This window comes from Callorhinus ursinus, unplaced genomic scaffold (genome assembly GCF_003265705.2).
Source record: "Callorhinus ursinus isolate GAN/ISIS: 27379988/994484 unplaced genomic scaffold, GSC_fseal_2.0 scaffold125, whole genome shotgun sequence".
Lineage (NCBI taxonomy): Eukaryota > Metazoa > Chordata > Mammalia > Carnivora > Otariidae > Callorhinus > Callorhinus ursinus.
Window position 1 is genome coordinate 721,592 of NW_027397187.1, and position 16,243 is coordinate 737,834.

At 57.3% G+C, this 16,243-nt stretch overlaps 1 protein-coding gene and 1 long non-coding RNA gene across 2 annotated transcripts; one reads left to right on the plus strand and one right to left on the minus strand.

Annotated features, from left to right (window-relative positions):
• Positions 1-996: 996 nt before the first annotated feature.
• LOC141371912 (uncharacterized) lies at positions 997-9,911 on the minus strand. The gene is made up of 3 exons (XR_012377242.1): positions 9,775-9,911; positions 1,904-2,000; positions 997-1,129 (listed from the first exon to the last, which is right to left on the minus strand). It is a non-coding gene; the product is annotated as an uncharacterized lncRNA (long non-coding RNA).
• Positions 9,795-15,115, plus strand: ENTPD2 (ectonucleoside triphosphate diphosphohydrolase 2). The gene is made up of 9 exons (XM_025864906.2): positions 9,795-10,087; positions 11,361-11,478; positions 11,990-12,140; positions 12,306-12,465; positions 12,545-12,772; positions 13,248-13,502; positions 13,585-13,704; positions 14,437-14,571; positions 14,657-15,115. Exons 1-9 carry the CDS (start codon positions 9,971-9,973, stop codon positions 14,858-14,860), a joined length of 1,488 nt encoding a protein of 495 aa, XP_025720691.1. The 5' UTR covers positions 9,795-9,970; the 3' UTR covers positions 14,861-15,115.
• Positions 15,116-16,243: the final 1,128 nt, after the last annotated feature.

The window sequence follows — 16,243 nt, forward strand, 5'->3', positions numbered from 1 at the left end:
CTGCAGCTGGACAGCCAGCCTCCCACCTCTGGTGTTTGCAAACGGCGTTCCATCTCCTGGAACACCCCCTCCCTGCTTCACCTTGCTCACCCCTGCCCAGCCCCCCACGACAGAGCAAAGGGATCTGAGGGAGCCATTACAGTGGAAGAGGCAGCGGTGTCCCCTGGGCTGTCTGCCCCGCCTGGAGGTTCTGCATTCCCTCTGCTGTCTTCACATGAGACAACGCGGTGTCTGCCCCAGCTGTCTCACCAGGAGACCTTCCGCAGGAAGCACCCCTTCACTGGGAGATGAGCTGGCTACACGGAAGTCAACTCAGGGATGGAACCCCCCTTGTCCTCGGTGCTCTACCCAGGGTGTAAGCACATGTCCTCTTTCTTTGCAGTCTGAAACCAGGCTACCTGTGGGTCCTAGACTCCTCCAGGGAAGAAGTTTAAGTGGCCCCAGGTTGGCAGGTCCCAGTCAGGTGGCAGAAGCAGACACATCCTCTGCAAACCACTAGTGACATTTGGGGCTGAGTAAGTCGGGGGCGGGGGGTGCTGTCTTACGGTGTGATGTGGATGACGTCCCTGGCTTCTGTTCACACCCTCAGTTGTGACAACTAAAATGTCTCAAGGGGTTGCCAGATGTCCCAGGGGTGGTGGTGGTAGAAACATCATCCCTGATTGAGAATCACTGCTCCAGTGATTTCATGTAGGTCAAGTCCCAAGGAAAATGAGCATCTCTATGTTAAAAAGCTTTTTCACACGCACCAGGAGTGCACCCACCACAAGAGCCAGCAGAAAGAACAGATTCTGCAAAAATTTCAGATATTGGAATTATCAGAGAATATACAATAACTTTTACATGTCTAAAGAAATAAAAGATTCTTGAAAATATAAACAAGGAACAGTCTTTATAGTTTCTTGTTCTGTGAAAGCATAAACTTTTAGTCTATAAAGATGAGCAATAAAGCATGAAAAAGCAAACAATCTATAGAAATAAAATTGAAATGAGAACCTCAAATGGACTAAGCTTCCGATGAAAATTTTCAGCTGGAGAATAAGTGAACCAGAAGAGCTTGGGAAGTGATCCAGAACACAGCTCAGGGAGCCAGAACGAGAGGCCAGGGTCGCTCATCTGGTTGCATTTCCTAGAGGAGGGCAAGGAAGGAGGGGCTATATGATGATAAACTGGTTTTAAGTTTTCCAGAATTGTCTAAAAAACCTCCGTTCCCTGATCCAGAAATCCCAGCAAATGCCAGCCAGGCTGAACAGGAGGAAAGGCACATTCTCCCTCACAAGATCATGAAAGAATCCAGGGAGGAAAGCAGTTGCCTACCAGGGAGCTCATGAGAGGCCGGGGGAGAGGCCATCTCGCGATGGCCAAGGCAATGTAACCACCAACCCACAAGGCCAGACCCAGGGAAACCCTTTCGAGAACGAGGGTAACATAAATAAAAACATTTCCTCCCCCCACAGCCCGAAATGTGAGTTTACCACCCACGGGACTTCACTAAAGGAAATTCTGGAGGAAGGACTTCAGAAAAAAGGCAGAAGTCAAGAAGGAACCCTAAGTAAGGATGAGCTGTGTTGCTGCAGAATGAATTAACTTGAGACTCAGTGGTTTAAAGCAACAGGTCTTTTCTTGCTGTTTCTGTGGGTGAGGGGCTCGGGAGCAGTCGCACTAGACGGTCCGGCTTGGAATGTCCTGTGGCCGCAGGTGAGGTGTCTGCTGGGGCCACCGTCTCCAAAGGGCCGGCTTCCAAAATGGCGCCTTCATGGGGCAGCTGGTAGAGCACCTGGATTCCTTGTCTCTGTGTCCTCACAGCACTGCATCTGCTTCCCCTAGAGCAGGTGACCCGAGAGTGCCTCTGCGAGGACCTCGGCTCAGGAGTCACTGAGTCACAGCCTCACTTCTGTCTTACCTCTGATGCTTAGAAGCCAGTCCTCAGCCAGTCCTTTCTCAAGGGGTGTAGGAGGGGAATCGGGCACCACCTTTTCAAGGAAGGAGAATCAAATAATCTGTGGACGTATTTTAAAGCAAATCAAAATGCATCATTAAATCTAAGCAAACACGGACTATATACACAATAGTGGTAATAATCGTGCTAATGGGGGGACCCAGGAGATCATGTGGTAGGGGAGACAAGCTGAGGCATTCTTAGTGCTCGAATTAATTGTTCATAAGAAGGGAAAAGACACTCACTTTAGATTTCGTTAAGTATGCGTATTAAAATAACTAGGAGAGTCAGGTAAAATAGTGGTTATCCAGCATACACCTTCCCAAGAACGGAGGGGCAGGGGGTTGGGTGAGAAGAGGAAAAAGTTCAGTCTTAAGAGAGAAAAACATGGGGCACCTGGGCGGCTCAGCCGTTAAGCGTCTGCCTTCGGCTCAGGTCATGGTCCCAGGGTCCTGGGATCGAGCCCCGCATCGGGCTCCCTGCTCGGCGGGAAGCCTGCTGCTCCCTCTCCCACTCCCCCTGCTTGTGTTCCTGCTCTCACTGTGTCTCTCTCTGTCAAATAAATAAATAATAATAAAAACTTAAAAAAAAAAGAGAAAAATACAATAAGGTGATGGAGATATGTTGGTAATCACAACGTATGTGAGTGGACTCAACTCTATTTTTTCAAATTTAAATTCAGTTAACACAGTGTGTTACTGGTTTCAGCAGTAGAGGTCAGTGATTCGTCAGTTGCATGTAACACCCAGTGCTCATGACATCACGTGCCCTCCTTAGTGCCCATCACCCGGTTACCCCATCCCCACCCACCTCCCCTCCGGCAACCCTCAGTTTGTTTCCTTTTTTTTTTTTTTTAAGATTTTATTTATTCATTTTTGACAGAGAACACAAGCAGGAGGAGCAGTAGAGGCAGAGGGAGAAGCAGGCTCCCCGCTGAGCAGGGATCCCAATTCGGGGCTTGACCCCAGGACCCCGGGATCACGACCTGAGCCAAAGGCAGATGATTCACCAACTAAGCCACCCAGGCGCCCCTATTTTCAACTGTTTGAGGAACCCCCATACTGTTTTCCAGAGTGGCTGCACCAGCTTGCATTCCCACCAACAGTGTAGGAGGGTTCCCCTTTCTCCACATCCCCGCCAACATCTGTCGTTTCCTGACTTGTTAATTTTAGCCATTCTGACTGGTGTGAGGTGGTATCTCATTGTGGTTTTGGTTTGCATTTCCCCGATGCCGAACGATGTTGAGCATTTTTTCATGCGTCTGTTGGCCATTTGGATGTCTTCTCTGGAGAAATGTCTGTGCATGTCTTCTGCCCATTTCTTCACGGATTATTTGTTCTTTGGGTGGTGAGTTTGATATGGTCTTTATAGATCTAGCCCTTTGTGTGATTAGAAACTTGCGAAAATCTTCTCCCATTCTGTCGGTTGTCTTTTGGTTTTGTGGACTGTTTCCTTTGCTGTGCCAAAGCTTTCTATCTTGATGAAGTCCCAATAGTTCCTTTTTGCCCTGGCTTCCCGTGCCTTTGGAGATGTGTCTAGCAGGAAGTTGCTGCAGCTGAGGTCAAAGAGGTTGTTGCCTGTGTTCTCCTCTAGGATTTTGATGGATTCCTGTCTCACATTTAGGTCTTTCATCCGTTCTGAGTCTATTTTTGTGTGTGGTGTAAGGAAATGGTCCATTTTCATTCTTCTGCATGTAGCTGTCTAATTTTCCCAACGCCATTTGTAGAAGAGACTGTCTTTTTTCCATTGGACATTCTTTCCTGCTTCGTCAAAGATTAATTAGTTGACCATAGAGTTGAGGGTCCATTTCTGGGCTCTCGATTCTGTTCCATTGATCTATGTGTCTGTTTTTGTGCCAGTACCATACTGTCTTGATGATGACAGCTTTGTAATAGAGCTGGAAGTCCCAGATTGTGATGCCACCAGCTTCAGTTTTCTTTTTCAACATTCTTTTGGCTATTCGGGGTCTTTTCTGGTTCCATACAAATTTTAGGATTATTTGTTCCAGTTCTGTGAAAAAAAGTTGATGGTATTTTGATAGGGATTGCATTGAATGTGTAGGTTGCTCTAGGTAGCATAGACATTTTAACAATATTTATTCTTCCAATCCATAAACATGGAATTTTTTCCATTTTCTTTGTGTCTTCCTCAATTTTTTTTTCATGAGTGTTCTATAGTTTTCTGAGTACAGATCCTTTGCCTCTTTGGTTAGGTTCATTCCTAGGTATCTTATGGTTTTTGGTGCAATTGTAAATGGGGTCGACTCCTTAATTTCTCTTTCTTCTGTCTCATTGTTAGTGTATAGAAATACTACTGATTTCTGTGCATTGATTTTTTTTTAAAGATTTTATACATTTATTTGAGAGAGGGAGAGTGAACATGAGAGGGGGGAGGGTCAGAGGGAGAAGCAGACTCCCCGCTGAGCAGGGAGCCCGACGCGGGACTCGATCCCAGGACCCTGGGACCATGACCTGAGCCGAAGGCAGACGCTTCACCAGCTGAGCCTCCCAGAAGCCCCTGCATTGATTTTATATCCTGCCACTTTGCTGAATTCCTGTATAAGTTTTAGCAATTTGGGGGTGGAGTCTTTCGGTTTTTTCACATAGAGTATCCTGTCATCTGTGAAGAGGGAGATCAACCCTAGTTTAATTGTCAGATTGGAGTTTTAGAAACTCGGGTAGCAGTTTTAAGAGACAGACCTAAATATGGCATCGAAAACAAAAACAGGAAAAGCTTGAGCAGTTGTATTAATATAAAACTAAAGGGATTCTAAGGCAAAAGACATTACTAATGATGAAGAGAGTAAGTCCCTAATAATAAAAAGCTTACATCACCAGGGAGATACAGTAACCCTAAACCCGTAATCACCCAATAACAGCCTCAAACTATGTAAACTACCAAGATGCAGACATGTCACTGAGGAAGATACACAGATGACATGTATGTTCCTAAAAAGCTGTCCCATGGGATTAGCCATTAGGAAAATGGGATATGTGAAATATTGCACCCCAAACGGAGCTGCTAAAATAAAAACCCATGGTGACACCATTTGCTGGCTAGCAGGTGGAGAAATGGAATTGCTTGGACATTGTTGGTGGGAATGTCAAAAGACACAGCCATTCTGGGAAAGAGTTTGGTAGTTCCTTTTAAAACTAAAGTTAAGGGCGCCTGGGTGGCTCAGATGGTTAAGCGTCTGCCTTTGGCTCAGGTCATGATCCCAGGGTCCTGGGATCAAGCCCTGCATCAGGCTCCCTGCTAGGCAGGGAGCCTGCTTCTCCCTCTGCCTCTGCCTCTCTCTCTCTCTCTCTCTCTCTGACTCTCATGAATAAATAAATAAAACATTTTTTAAAAATGTTAAAACTAAAGATAAGCGGTGCCTGGGTGGCTCAGTCGTTAAGCGTCTGCCTTCGGCTCAGGTCACGGTCCCGGGGTCCTGGGATGGAGCCCCGCATCGGGCTCCCTGCTCGGCGGGAAGCCTGCTTCTCCCTCTCTCACTCCCCCTGCTTGTGTTCCCTCTCTCGCTGTGTCTCTGTCAAATAAATAAATAAAATCTTAAAAAAAGAAAAACAAAAACAATAAAGCTGTTTGTTCCTCAGTTACTCTGCAAGCTCCAGGAAAACCGCAGGCACATCCCACAAAGAGAGGAGAGGCCTGCTATTTTATGGAGAAGGAGGAGGAAGTGCGAGGGGTTCCTGAAGCCAGGTCCGCCGCAGAGAAGCAGGTGTTTGGGGTGATGACCACCGGCGAGCTGCAGGGGGCTGGTTTCTTCCAGGAGGAGCAGTGCGCCTGCCTCCCTGGTGGGGTCCCACTGAAATCCTGTGGATCCTGAGGCTTCTTCCCGGGGGGGGGGGCGGCTCCCCCTTCTGGCCTGGGGACTCCACTTTAGCAGGGTTTCTCTTTACTAATGGGCACACCACAGCTGGAGTGTAGACCCAATGTCATCGCTGTTGTGATCCTGACACCGGTTCTAAAAATTTCTGTGGAAGAGCTCGGGGCTCCAGGAAGAGAAGCAGGAGAGGGGACGGTCTTCCCAGAGAGGAAGACACACGAGCGCTCCCTGAACGGTGCCACGTGCTGGGTGCGCTGAGCTGGAGGAGGACCGGCCCACAGACGTGGCATGTGGCCTGGGCCAGCCCTCCCCACACATCAGGGCAGAGAGGCTGGCCCCACATGATCCAGGCCCTGGGACAACCGGTTCTCCATACGGGAAAACGGGGCTCGGAGCCCTTCCCTTGCATCCTGCACACAAACCACTTCCAGGTGGGTCAAAGGCTGGTCCTGAGCAAAACAGCAAAACCTCCAGAGCACGACTTAGGAGAGTATTTGGCAACCTCACGGCCGACGACGCACACAAGACCACAGAGCAGAAAATGACTAATTCAGAGCTTCCGGGACTTCACGGCTGGAGGATGAACGTCCAGAGCACACAGAAAGACGGACAGTCTGTAGAAACTGGACTAAGAGTTTGAACAGACGCTTCGCAGAAGACAAGAAAGACATGCTATGCTGTCTCCTCAGTAACCGAGGAAACACCACTAAAATCTCGGGATTTCATCTTCACCAGCTTCTCAAAAATCTAAAAGCTGCACAATTCCAAACACTCGTAGGGATGCAGAGAAACCGCGGGCCAGATGGCACCCCCATTCCGAAAACAATATAGGATTTGCTAGTGAGCTGAACACACACATACACGCAGCAGCCAGCTAGTTCCTGGGACCTCGTCCCGAGACTCGCATGCAAGTGCGCAGATGCACACAGCAGCAATCTTAGCAAAAACAGCCTGAAGCTAGAGAGCCCTGCGTGCTCACGCATGATGTGTCGGCTTTGGTACAGTCACTGTGGAAAACAATGCAGCAGCCAGAATGAACAGACGACCACTTGAGCTGTCGACATGGGTGAATCTCAGAAGTCATGGCAAAGAAGCGCGTTACAGAACAGAATGTCCAGTGTATAAAATCGGGTCCCCAAGCCAGGAAAAGCAAGATGATACATTATTTAGAAATGCACAGAGAGGTGGCACACTCTAAAGAAAAGTAAGAGAGTAACAAACACAAAATCCAAGACCAGACCACCCAGGGGCGCCTGACGAGCTGGGTGCCTGCACCTGTTCTTGGGTCATTATTCCTTCCACGGTACTTGCGCGACCCACACGCTCTCCCGTGAGTCTGCTGTCCCTCATGAGGCAGCACAGGTTTTTCTCCCTCCTGGGGAGCCTTTGACAAGTCTGCTTTCCTCAGGACAGGGGTGGGTGGGCCTCCCCGGTGCCCACACCACGTAGTTCAGGAGCACCCCTTTCTCACTGCACATGCACAGAGCCTACTATGTCTCTGGCCCACAGGAGGTGCCCAGCAGGTGTTTGTTGAATGACTGAATGAGCACACGAAGAAAGGGAACAGTAAGTTGTGAACATGAATGAGGCTAAGTCTCACTAAAGTGGGCTCTTGATGCCAGAAGGGGAGGCTGGAGGGGGAGCCAGACCACACAGCGTCAGTGACAGGAGGAATCATCAGCCCCAGGCCCCACCAGGGAAAGATGTGCACTGTCCCTCCTACAAGAAATCGACCCTCTGCAGCTCAGCCCGTGAAAACTCTCCATCGCCCGGAACTCTTGCTTCTCTCCAGCGGGCTTGGTTTCAGAACAACCCCTCCCACTTCCTCCTTCTTCTCCATAAAATAGCATTCCTCTCCTTTCTCTGTTGGATGAGCCTGCGGTTTTGCTGGAGCTTACAGATGCCGAATTGCAATTCTCTGTTATTCCCAAATAAACCCATTTTTGCTAGTAAAATAGGCTGTCTTATTTTTAAGGTTAACAGTGAAGGGCCTTTAACGGTTAAGATGTTTCAGCCACAAGATGACGTGGCTCCCAAAGAGGAGACTGAGGCACAGGCCTCAGCAAACGTCCCCAGCCTGGGAGGTCCAGCTCCTGTGGGGGGAGGGGGCTCTGAGGACCCCTCTTCCCTCACCTCTCTGCAACTGCATTCCTCTGCCAGGACCCAGGGCCAAGCCATGCACAGCACATCTGGAGCTCTCCTAACCCCAGTCACCCCCAGGTTCCCGGGGGGCCCCTCCCACGCAGAAACCCCCTTTTCACGCCCCCCGCCGCCAGCCCACCTTCCACTCCTGAAGGAAGGGCGTCTCTGCACCAAGGAAGGATGTGGCCACCCGGGGTTCTGTCTCAGAGAGAGCTCTCCCAGGCTGTTCCCTGCTCCCCGCCTGCCTTCTGGGCCCTCCGCCATGAGCCCTCCGGCATCCAGGCCTCCGCTACCTTGGCCCCATCCTCTCGTGGCCGGTGGGCCTCCGTCCAGGGACCAACCAGAACATCAGGGAGCCCTGCTTGGGCTTGGTGGGATGAGGTGTGGGGGCTGGGGGCCAGCACTGGGTGGGCAGGCCTGCAGGCAGCCCCCGGTGCCCTTGCTTGCACTGGGCTCCCTGTGGGCTGCCTTTGTCTCTCTTTTCAATCTAATCTGCAGGCCTCTCCCTCCTCTGTGCCCCCCCCCCCCGCGGAAGAAAGGCCTAGAAGGGGGAGGGGTGCTGGCGGGAACCGGGCCTGGAGCCCTGTGCTGGCCACACCCAGAGACTCTCGGCTGGAGCCCAGCCAGACAGTGCTGTGAGGAGGCTGAGCCATCTCCGGGACTCCCACCCTTTCTGTTGTTGGGGTCCAGAGCTGGAAGAAAGGCTCCTTTGCTAAGCCTGTGACACCAGACCCTCAGCCTGGGCAGCATCCCAGCCCGATTGTCCTTGCCGGTCCCAGCCAGCCAGCATGCTGCCCAGACCCTGCCCCCATCAAAGGCCACCCTCTGGTCCCCCAGCTCCCTGCCCCGTCACTGGCGCTCTGGGTGGTCCTGCCACATGGCTCCCTGCTGTTCCATGGCTCGATTCTTGGTGCTGGAATTCCTACTTTGCCCAGGGCATGACGTGGGGATGGCCCCCGGCCAGGGAAAGGGGTGATGCTTGGCACCCAGGGTGCGTGGGGAGTGGAAGCATAGAGCTCAGACATTTCACGGGATTAAGGGCAGAGGTGAGGTCTGGGGCTGGCCGAGCACTTGCCTACCCCAGCCAGCCTCCAGGGATGGAGCAGACCAGTCTGGGAGATCTCCTAGCCCTGTGCACAGAGGACCCTCCTCCTGCTCGCCCCCCCCCCCCCGCCTCCCCAATCCGGGCTTCTGGGCACCCTCCTCCCCGGGCAAAGGGGGCATCGGGGATGGGCCAGGCCCTGAGCCAGGAGGCAGGTGTGACTGTGACCATCTTGTCCCTTTGTCTGTGTCCTCACCTGCCCCCTTGGGACTAGGGCTGGGTGAAGTAGGTCTGGCCTCATGCTCCCTGGCTGCTCAGCTTTGAGCCCCGCCCTGCACCTTGAAGGGCAGGCCCCGCGGGGGCCAGCTTGGTGCCCGCAGGGCCTGACCCTACACTAGCAGCTACCTGCCATGCAGCGCGGGGCTGGGTGACCCGCTGGCCCTTCACTGCTTTAAGGCTGGGGCAGGGACCCAGTCGGGGACCCTGTGGTTCCTGACGCTAGGGGTGTCTCCTTCTTTCGGGACCAGGCGAGGGAAAAGCCAGCCACTCCAGCCACCGGACCCTCTGCTCAAGGCTGCCTAGGAACCCGCCCAGCCCACCCTTCTGCCTACAAGCCCAGCGACTCCCCCGGAGAGGGCTGAGAGATTCCTAGGTCCCGCCGGTGTAATCGGCGAGTGCCCACAGGCCGACCCTGGGTAGCCAGTACGAGGGGCCTGGGGGACCCGTCAGAGGGCATGAGTCTCTGGGACTGGGCGGACCGGAAGGCGGAGGGTGGGCGCTGGGAGGGGCTGGTCCGGGTGATTCAGCTGCAACTTCTCTCACCTGCGCCAGCGGGCCGGGGCGGTCGGTGGGCGGTCGGCCAGCCGTGGGCGGTCCTGGCCCGCCAGTGGGCGTGGCCAGCCGCGGACCTTGCCCGTTCGCGCCCCGCCCCGGGCGCCTACCCGCCGGGTCCCGGGCCCTCGGCCTCCCGCTCCCCGCCGCCCCGTGGACAACGCCTCGCCCGCCCGCTCGCCCGCCTATGGCTGGGAAGGTTCTGTCGCTGCTGCCGCCGTTGCTGCTGGCCGTGGCAGGCCTCGCGGGGCTCCTGCTGCTATACGTCCCCACCCGCGACGTCCGGGAGCTGCCCGCCCTCAAGGTGCGCACTCGGGCAGCCGGCGCAGTCCGCGGAGTAGCGGACCCGGCTGGGAGGCTCGGACCTGAGCAGGGCCGGGCTGCGCCCGCGTGGCAGCCCCGGACCGCCACCCCGCGCTGCGCTGCGCTCCCGGCCCGGCGGGGTGGAGGCCGGGGAACTCCCGCGCGTCGCGTCCGCCGCGGAGCCTGTCGCGGGCGCGGCCGGGCAGTTGTCTCTCCGCCCTGGACGCCGCAGGCTGCGGCTGGACCCTTGGCCCCCAGCCCCGTACGGCTCCCCGGGACGCATCTGCTCCAGGTTCAGCCACAGGCGCTGGAGGCTAGGGATCCCTCCTCACCTACCCGGAGGCCCTGACAGTGCTGGGGGGGGGGGGAGGGGGACTGCCCTCGAGGGGCGCCTGGCAGGGTCCTAAAGGAGTTGGGGTGGACTAGGCCAGATCTCCCACCAGTCTTCAGGAGTCCCCCCCGACTCCCTTGACCCTTTATTGGACTTGTGCGAAGGGGGGTTGGTGTAAGCATGTGGGTGCTCCAAGCCCCAGGGGCCCAGGATGGGAGGTCACGGGAGTGGGTGGTCTGTAGCCAAGGGCTATGACTAGGTGGGGCTGGGGCGGCCGATTAGGATTAGCGTGCTGATGCTGCCCTTCCCAGGTTGGGGAAGGGGACAGGGGTGGCCCCTTTCTGGGCTCAAGAGGGCATGTTCTCCAGTGGGGTTCTCACTGTGGGAATCCTGGCCCTTGGGAAATGGCCCTTGCAATTGCAAGGAAGGCCCATGCAGCCCCTCTCAGCTGGGCAGGACCCAGCTGTCTATCACTTGAGGCTCAAGGAGGGGGTGTTTTCAGGCATGCTTCCAGAGCCTGAGATTGGGCTGAGATTGGGGACGTGGGGGCAGAGAAGAGGAAGAAAGAGTGGGTGGAGGGGGTTCCTGCAGCTGGGTTTCTGTTTTGGAACCTGCGGACCTCGTGTCCCCAGGGCAAGGGTCAAGGGTGGTCCCAGGACTCCTCTGACCCCGACAGATTCCCTCAGCTTGCCCTTGCCACGAAGATTCCTGCAGTCAGAAGAGAAGAGGCTCCAGGCCATCTACCCCTGGCTGCCCCCATTCTCTCCCCAACCAAGCTGTGTCTCTGTGGTTGTCCCTGGTGCCCGAGCCCCAGGACTTCATTCTGGAGGTTCCAACCTTGCCACAGGGTGGGGTAGGGTAGAGAGCTGGCAGAGCCAAAGGGCATGGCCTCAGGCCCCACCCCCACCTCCACGGCTGACCCCACCCTCACCCCCCTTCCCAGTATGGCATTGTCCTGGACGCTGGCTCTTCCCACACATCCATGTTTATCTACAAGTGGCCCGCAGACAAGGAGAATGACACGGGCATCGTGGGCCAGCACAGCTCCTGTGACGTGCGCGGTAAGGTCCCCTGAGTGCTAGGCACCCCTGGTCGGGACACCCATTCATTGTAGGGCCTCAGGGGCCCTCTCTGGCCTGAGCCTCCAGAGTCTTGATGCCTCCTTTGCTTGATGCGGCTGGAGCCTGCTCCAGGAAGGAACTGCTGGAGGCTCCAAAAGAGAGGCTAGGGGCAGTTCATTCTAGAAAGTAAGCCCCAGGTGGTGACTGGGAGGTTGGGCCTTGCCTGGCCCAAGACTGGCACACCCAGGCAAGCCCCTGAGGAGGCAAGGCCAGATTGACAATGCCTAGTGCTTTATCCTGGCACCTGTGTGCACAGCCCTGGGCAGGCAGCAGCCTGAGAGACTGGGTGACCCCCAGGCAGGTGGGCCCCTTTGTCTCTGAGGGCTGGAGCTGGGAAGGTGTGTCTAAGCTGCCACCTGGTTTGAGAGCCCAAGGTCCCCAATCCTGCTGGCCCATGGCTCACCTAGGGGCTGCCTGTCAGGCTTGGGCCCATTTCCCTGTCTCCCTCTAGGAGGGGGCATCTCCAGCTATGCAGACAACCCTTCCAGGGCTGGCCAGAGTCTTGTTGAATGCTTGGACCAGGCACTTCAGGACGTGCCCAAAGAGAGACACGTGGGCACACCCCTCTACCTGGGAGCCACAGCAGGCATGCGCCTGCTCAAGTGAGTGTGCCCGCCCCCTGACCATCCTCATCTACACAACAGCCTCAGCACAGGGTGGGCCCCCACACACCCTCAGCCATGGCCCTGGGCAGACATGGTGCACCCCAGCAGCAGGATCTTAGCTACCTGGGGAAGATGCCCCTCAGAGTCCTCCCTGTGTTACAGCCTGACCAGTCCAGAGGCCTCGGCCAATGTGCTTGCGGCTGTGACCCAGACGCTGACCCAGTATCCCTTTGATTTCCGTGGTGCCCACATCCTCTCGGGCCAGGACGAGGGGGTGTTTGGTTGGGTGACCGCCAACTACCTGCTGGAGAACTTCATCAAGGTGGGCCTGATGGCCAGCCCCGTGAGCCAGGGGGTGTGGGACCCACCCACTGGCTGACCCCAACCTCCACTCCCCACAGTATGGCTGGGTGGGCCGGTGGTTCCGGCCAAGGAAGGGGACGTTGGGGGCCATGGACCTGGGGGGCGCCTCCACTCAGATCACCTTCGAGACGGCCAGCCCAGCTGAGGATCCAGCCAATGAGGTCCAGCTTCGGCTCTATGGCCAGCACTACCGGGTCTACACACACAGCTTCCTCTGCTATGGCCGTGACCAGGTCCTCCGGAGGCTGCTGGCTGGTGCACTGCAGGTGCCCCACGACCCCCAGCCCACCAGCACTACTGTGCCCTCCTGGAAGGAGGGGGGGTGAGAAGAGATGGGAGCCAAGGGTCCAGAGCAGAGCCTGGACTGAGGGGGGCTGCTCTAGGCAGCAGAAGCCAAAGCTGGGCTTTAATCAGCGGGCAGGACAGATGCAGAGGGATCTCTCATGCGCAAAAGCCAAGTGGTGGGGGTGGGTCTGGTGAGTGCCGGGCTGGGGAGAAAGGAGGGCCAGGGCCGGGTCTCCAAAGGCCTGGAGTGCCTGGCCAGGGGGGTAGGTTTTCTCCAGCAGACAGTGGGGAGCCATGGATTGCTCTTGAGCACGAAAGCGATGTTGCCCAAGTGGGACTTACGGGAGATTCATCAGGCGGGTCCTCTGGGGAGGGCCTCTGAAGGCCCTGGGCTGGGGGCAGGGGCCAGTGCCTGGCGTAGGGGTGATGCCTGTTGCACCCTTGCATTCTCCCCAGACCCATGGCTTCCATCCTTGCTGGCCAAGGGGCTATTCCACCCAAGTGCTGCTTCAGGATGTGTATGAGTCTCCATGCACTGCGGCCCAGCGGCCCCAGGCCTTCAACAACAGCACCAGGGTCAGCTTGTCCGGGACTAGCAACCCTGCCCTCTGCCGTAGCCTCATCATGGGACTCTTCAATTTCTCCTCCTGCCGCTTCTCCCGATGTTCCTTCAATGGCATCTTCCAGCCCCCTGTGGCTGGGAACTTCATTGTGAGTCCAGGGGATGGGGGTGGGGGCCGGTGCCCTGTAGCTTGTGGGGTCTGCTCTCGGTACGACTGTACCCCCCTTGCAGGCCTTTTCTGCCTTCTTCTACACCATGAACTTCCTGCGGACGGTGATGGGGCTGCCTGTGGCAACCTTGCAGCAGCTGGAGGCAGCTGTGGTCACGGTCTGCAACCAGACATGGAGTGAGGTGAGGCCTCCTCCCCGCTCCCCCAGGGCTGCTCAAGAAGGCCTGGCCAGCCGGCATCAGGCCCCCCCTGACCAAGATCTGGAGGACAGAGGGAACAGCAAGGCACATGGAGTGAAGTGGGGTGGGGAACGGTTGTAGCAGGTAGGACTGGCAGAGCTTAGGGGTAGGGGAGCCAGGCTTCAAAGACAACTTCCAGGTTTCTGGGTTCTGCCACTCATCAGACACGTGCCAAGTAAAGGAAGTGGTGTTTTCATAGGTGGAGCGTGGGGTGCCTGCCAAACCTCGGGAGAAACACAGTGTCTCCAGGCTCTGGTGGTGACAGAGGCCCCATCCTGTCTTCTCTGTGTCTAGTCTCAGGCAGACATGGGGGGGGTGGCAAAAGGCTAGCCCAAGGTCCAATATGAAGGCCTGGTGCTTCTCCTGGGTCCCTGACCTCGCACTAAGGTTGCTGCCAGCCTGCTGCTCCCTGGGTGGCCGTCCCTGCTGGCCCCTCGAGGTCCACCTCCAAAGCAGGGGTAGCCCACTGCCATCCGGAAGTCACACTGTTGGTCCTGGAGGGAACTGTCCTGCCTGGGGGTGGTGGCCCCTTTGGCAGCTGATGCATCTCTGGCCCCTCATTGCCCGTGGGTGTGCGTTGGGGTGGAGGGGTACAGCACACCGCCGGCCACCCCTCCTCGTGGGCCAAGACCTCCAGGTGGCCGCCGGCCCAACAGTCTCTCCTGTGTGTCGCAGCTACAGTCTCGGGCCCCGGGGGAGCGGGCCCGCCTGCCCGACTACTGCGCGGGGGCCATGTTCGTGCAGCAGCTGCTGAGCCGCGGCTACGGCTTCCACGAGCGCGCCTTCGGAGGGGTGACCTTCCAGAAAAAGGTGGGAGCCGGCGGTCCGGGGGCGCGGAGGGGCGGGGCCTCCCCGGGCTGCGCGGGGGTGCTGAGGCCGAGCCCCTCGCCCGCAGGCCGGGGACACCGCGGTCGGATGGGCGCTCGGCTACATGCTGAACCTGACCAACCTGATCCCCGCCGAGCCGCCGGCGCTGCGCAAGGGCACAGACTTCGGCGCCTGGGTCGTCCTTGTCCTGCTCTGCGCCGCCATGCTTCTGGCCGCGTTCGTTCTGCTGCTGCGCCAGGCGCGCTCGGCCAAGTCGTCGGGCGCCATCTAGGGGCGAGCTGGGGACGGCTGCCCCCGTCGCGTCTCCCAGCCCCCCCCCCCCCCCCCCCCCCCCCCCCCCCCGCCCGGGCCGCGGACGCTGGCGCGCACGCCCACGGGGGGCCGAGCTGCGCGAAGGGAACCAAGTCCAGGCCCTGCCTGCCGGCTCCAACATCCTCCAGCCTCCAGGGTCTCCCGGCCCTCCTCTTCCTGGGGGTGGGGGATTCAGACACCCCGCAGCCCTCAGCCCGTTCAGGGCTGGGTGTGTAGGGAGCGGAGTTAGGGCCCTCGGAGCACCCCCACCCTCCGGAGTCTGGGTCTGTATGAGGGGGAGGGTCAGAGCCCACAGCGCCTACTTGTAAAAATTTTGTAATAAAAACTTCTTTCTAGAGCACTGGAGAGAATGTTCATAGGGTGGGGCCTCCTTGCAGCTGCCCGCCCTCCCTCCCCACAGCTGTGTTGGCCAGGAAGACCCACTGCTAGTCCCAGGGCTGGCCCCAGGCTCTTCCTACTTCCTTCCTCCCTGGGCACAGACACAGAGCGGTGAAGATCCTGCTCCCCTGCTCCAGGGCTGGGCCTGGAGTGGCTGTGGGATGGCGGCCCAAGAGAAAGTCCCCGAGTCCCCTGAGTCTTATCTGGCCAGCAGGGCCCCTGCAGCACCTCCAGATCTGCAGCAGTGACCCAAGCAAGACTGGAGGCTGGGCCCTGGCCTAGAATTGGCCTGGGGGTGAGGGTGGGGAGCGTGGAGGTGGTAGAAGGGGGAGGTAGTGGGCAAGGCAGCTGCCTAGAGCACTCAGTGCTGGAAGGGATGGGGGACCGGGGGGGGGGGAACTCTTGACGGGAAGTGGTGCTTGGGGGGTGTTGAGATGAGGGCCAGGAGGGATGCAGGGCCCCAGTGCTCAGAGAGAAGCACCTGGTGAGGAGCCTGGCTATAAAGCCCAGGTGCCGTCACACTGGGACACAGCTCCCCTCCTGCCTGGGTGCCGTCTTCTGCATCCCCAGGAGGTTCCAACCTTGCCACGGGGTGGGGTAGGGTAGAGAGCTGGTGGGCGCCCCCACCTGCTCCTGCAGCCTCGGCCTGTAAGCACTGTTTTGTCCAGCGTGGGAAGGTGTGGTTTGAGCTGTGTCTCCCTGCCCCCCAACCTTTCTAGAAAGTGAGCGCAGACACTATTTCTGTCTGGTCAGTGGCCTGAGGGGAGAACGGCGGTGCATGTCCTGCTCGCACACCCCCACCTTCTGCGGGGTTTCGGGGTTTCGAGCCATTCACAACCCTGGGGGCAGCCAGCCCTCTCTTTGGAGTTGAGGCACAGAGGGCTGAGGAGAAGCATGGGGGGGGGGCTCGCCCTTGTTCTCTCAGTGAGGTGAGTCAGAGGGAGGTTTCCCAGGTGGGATGGGT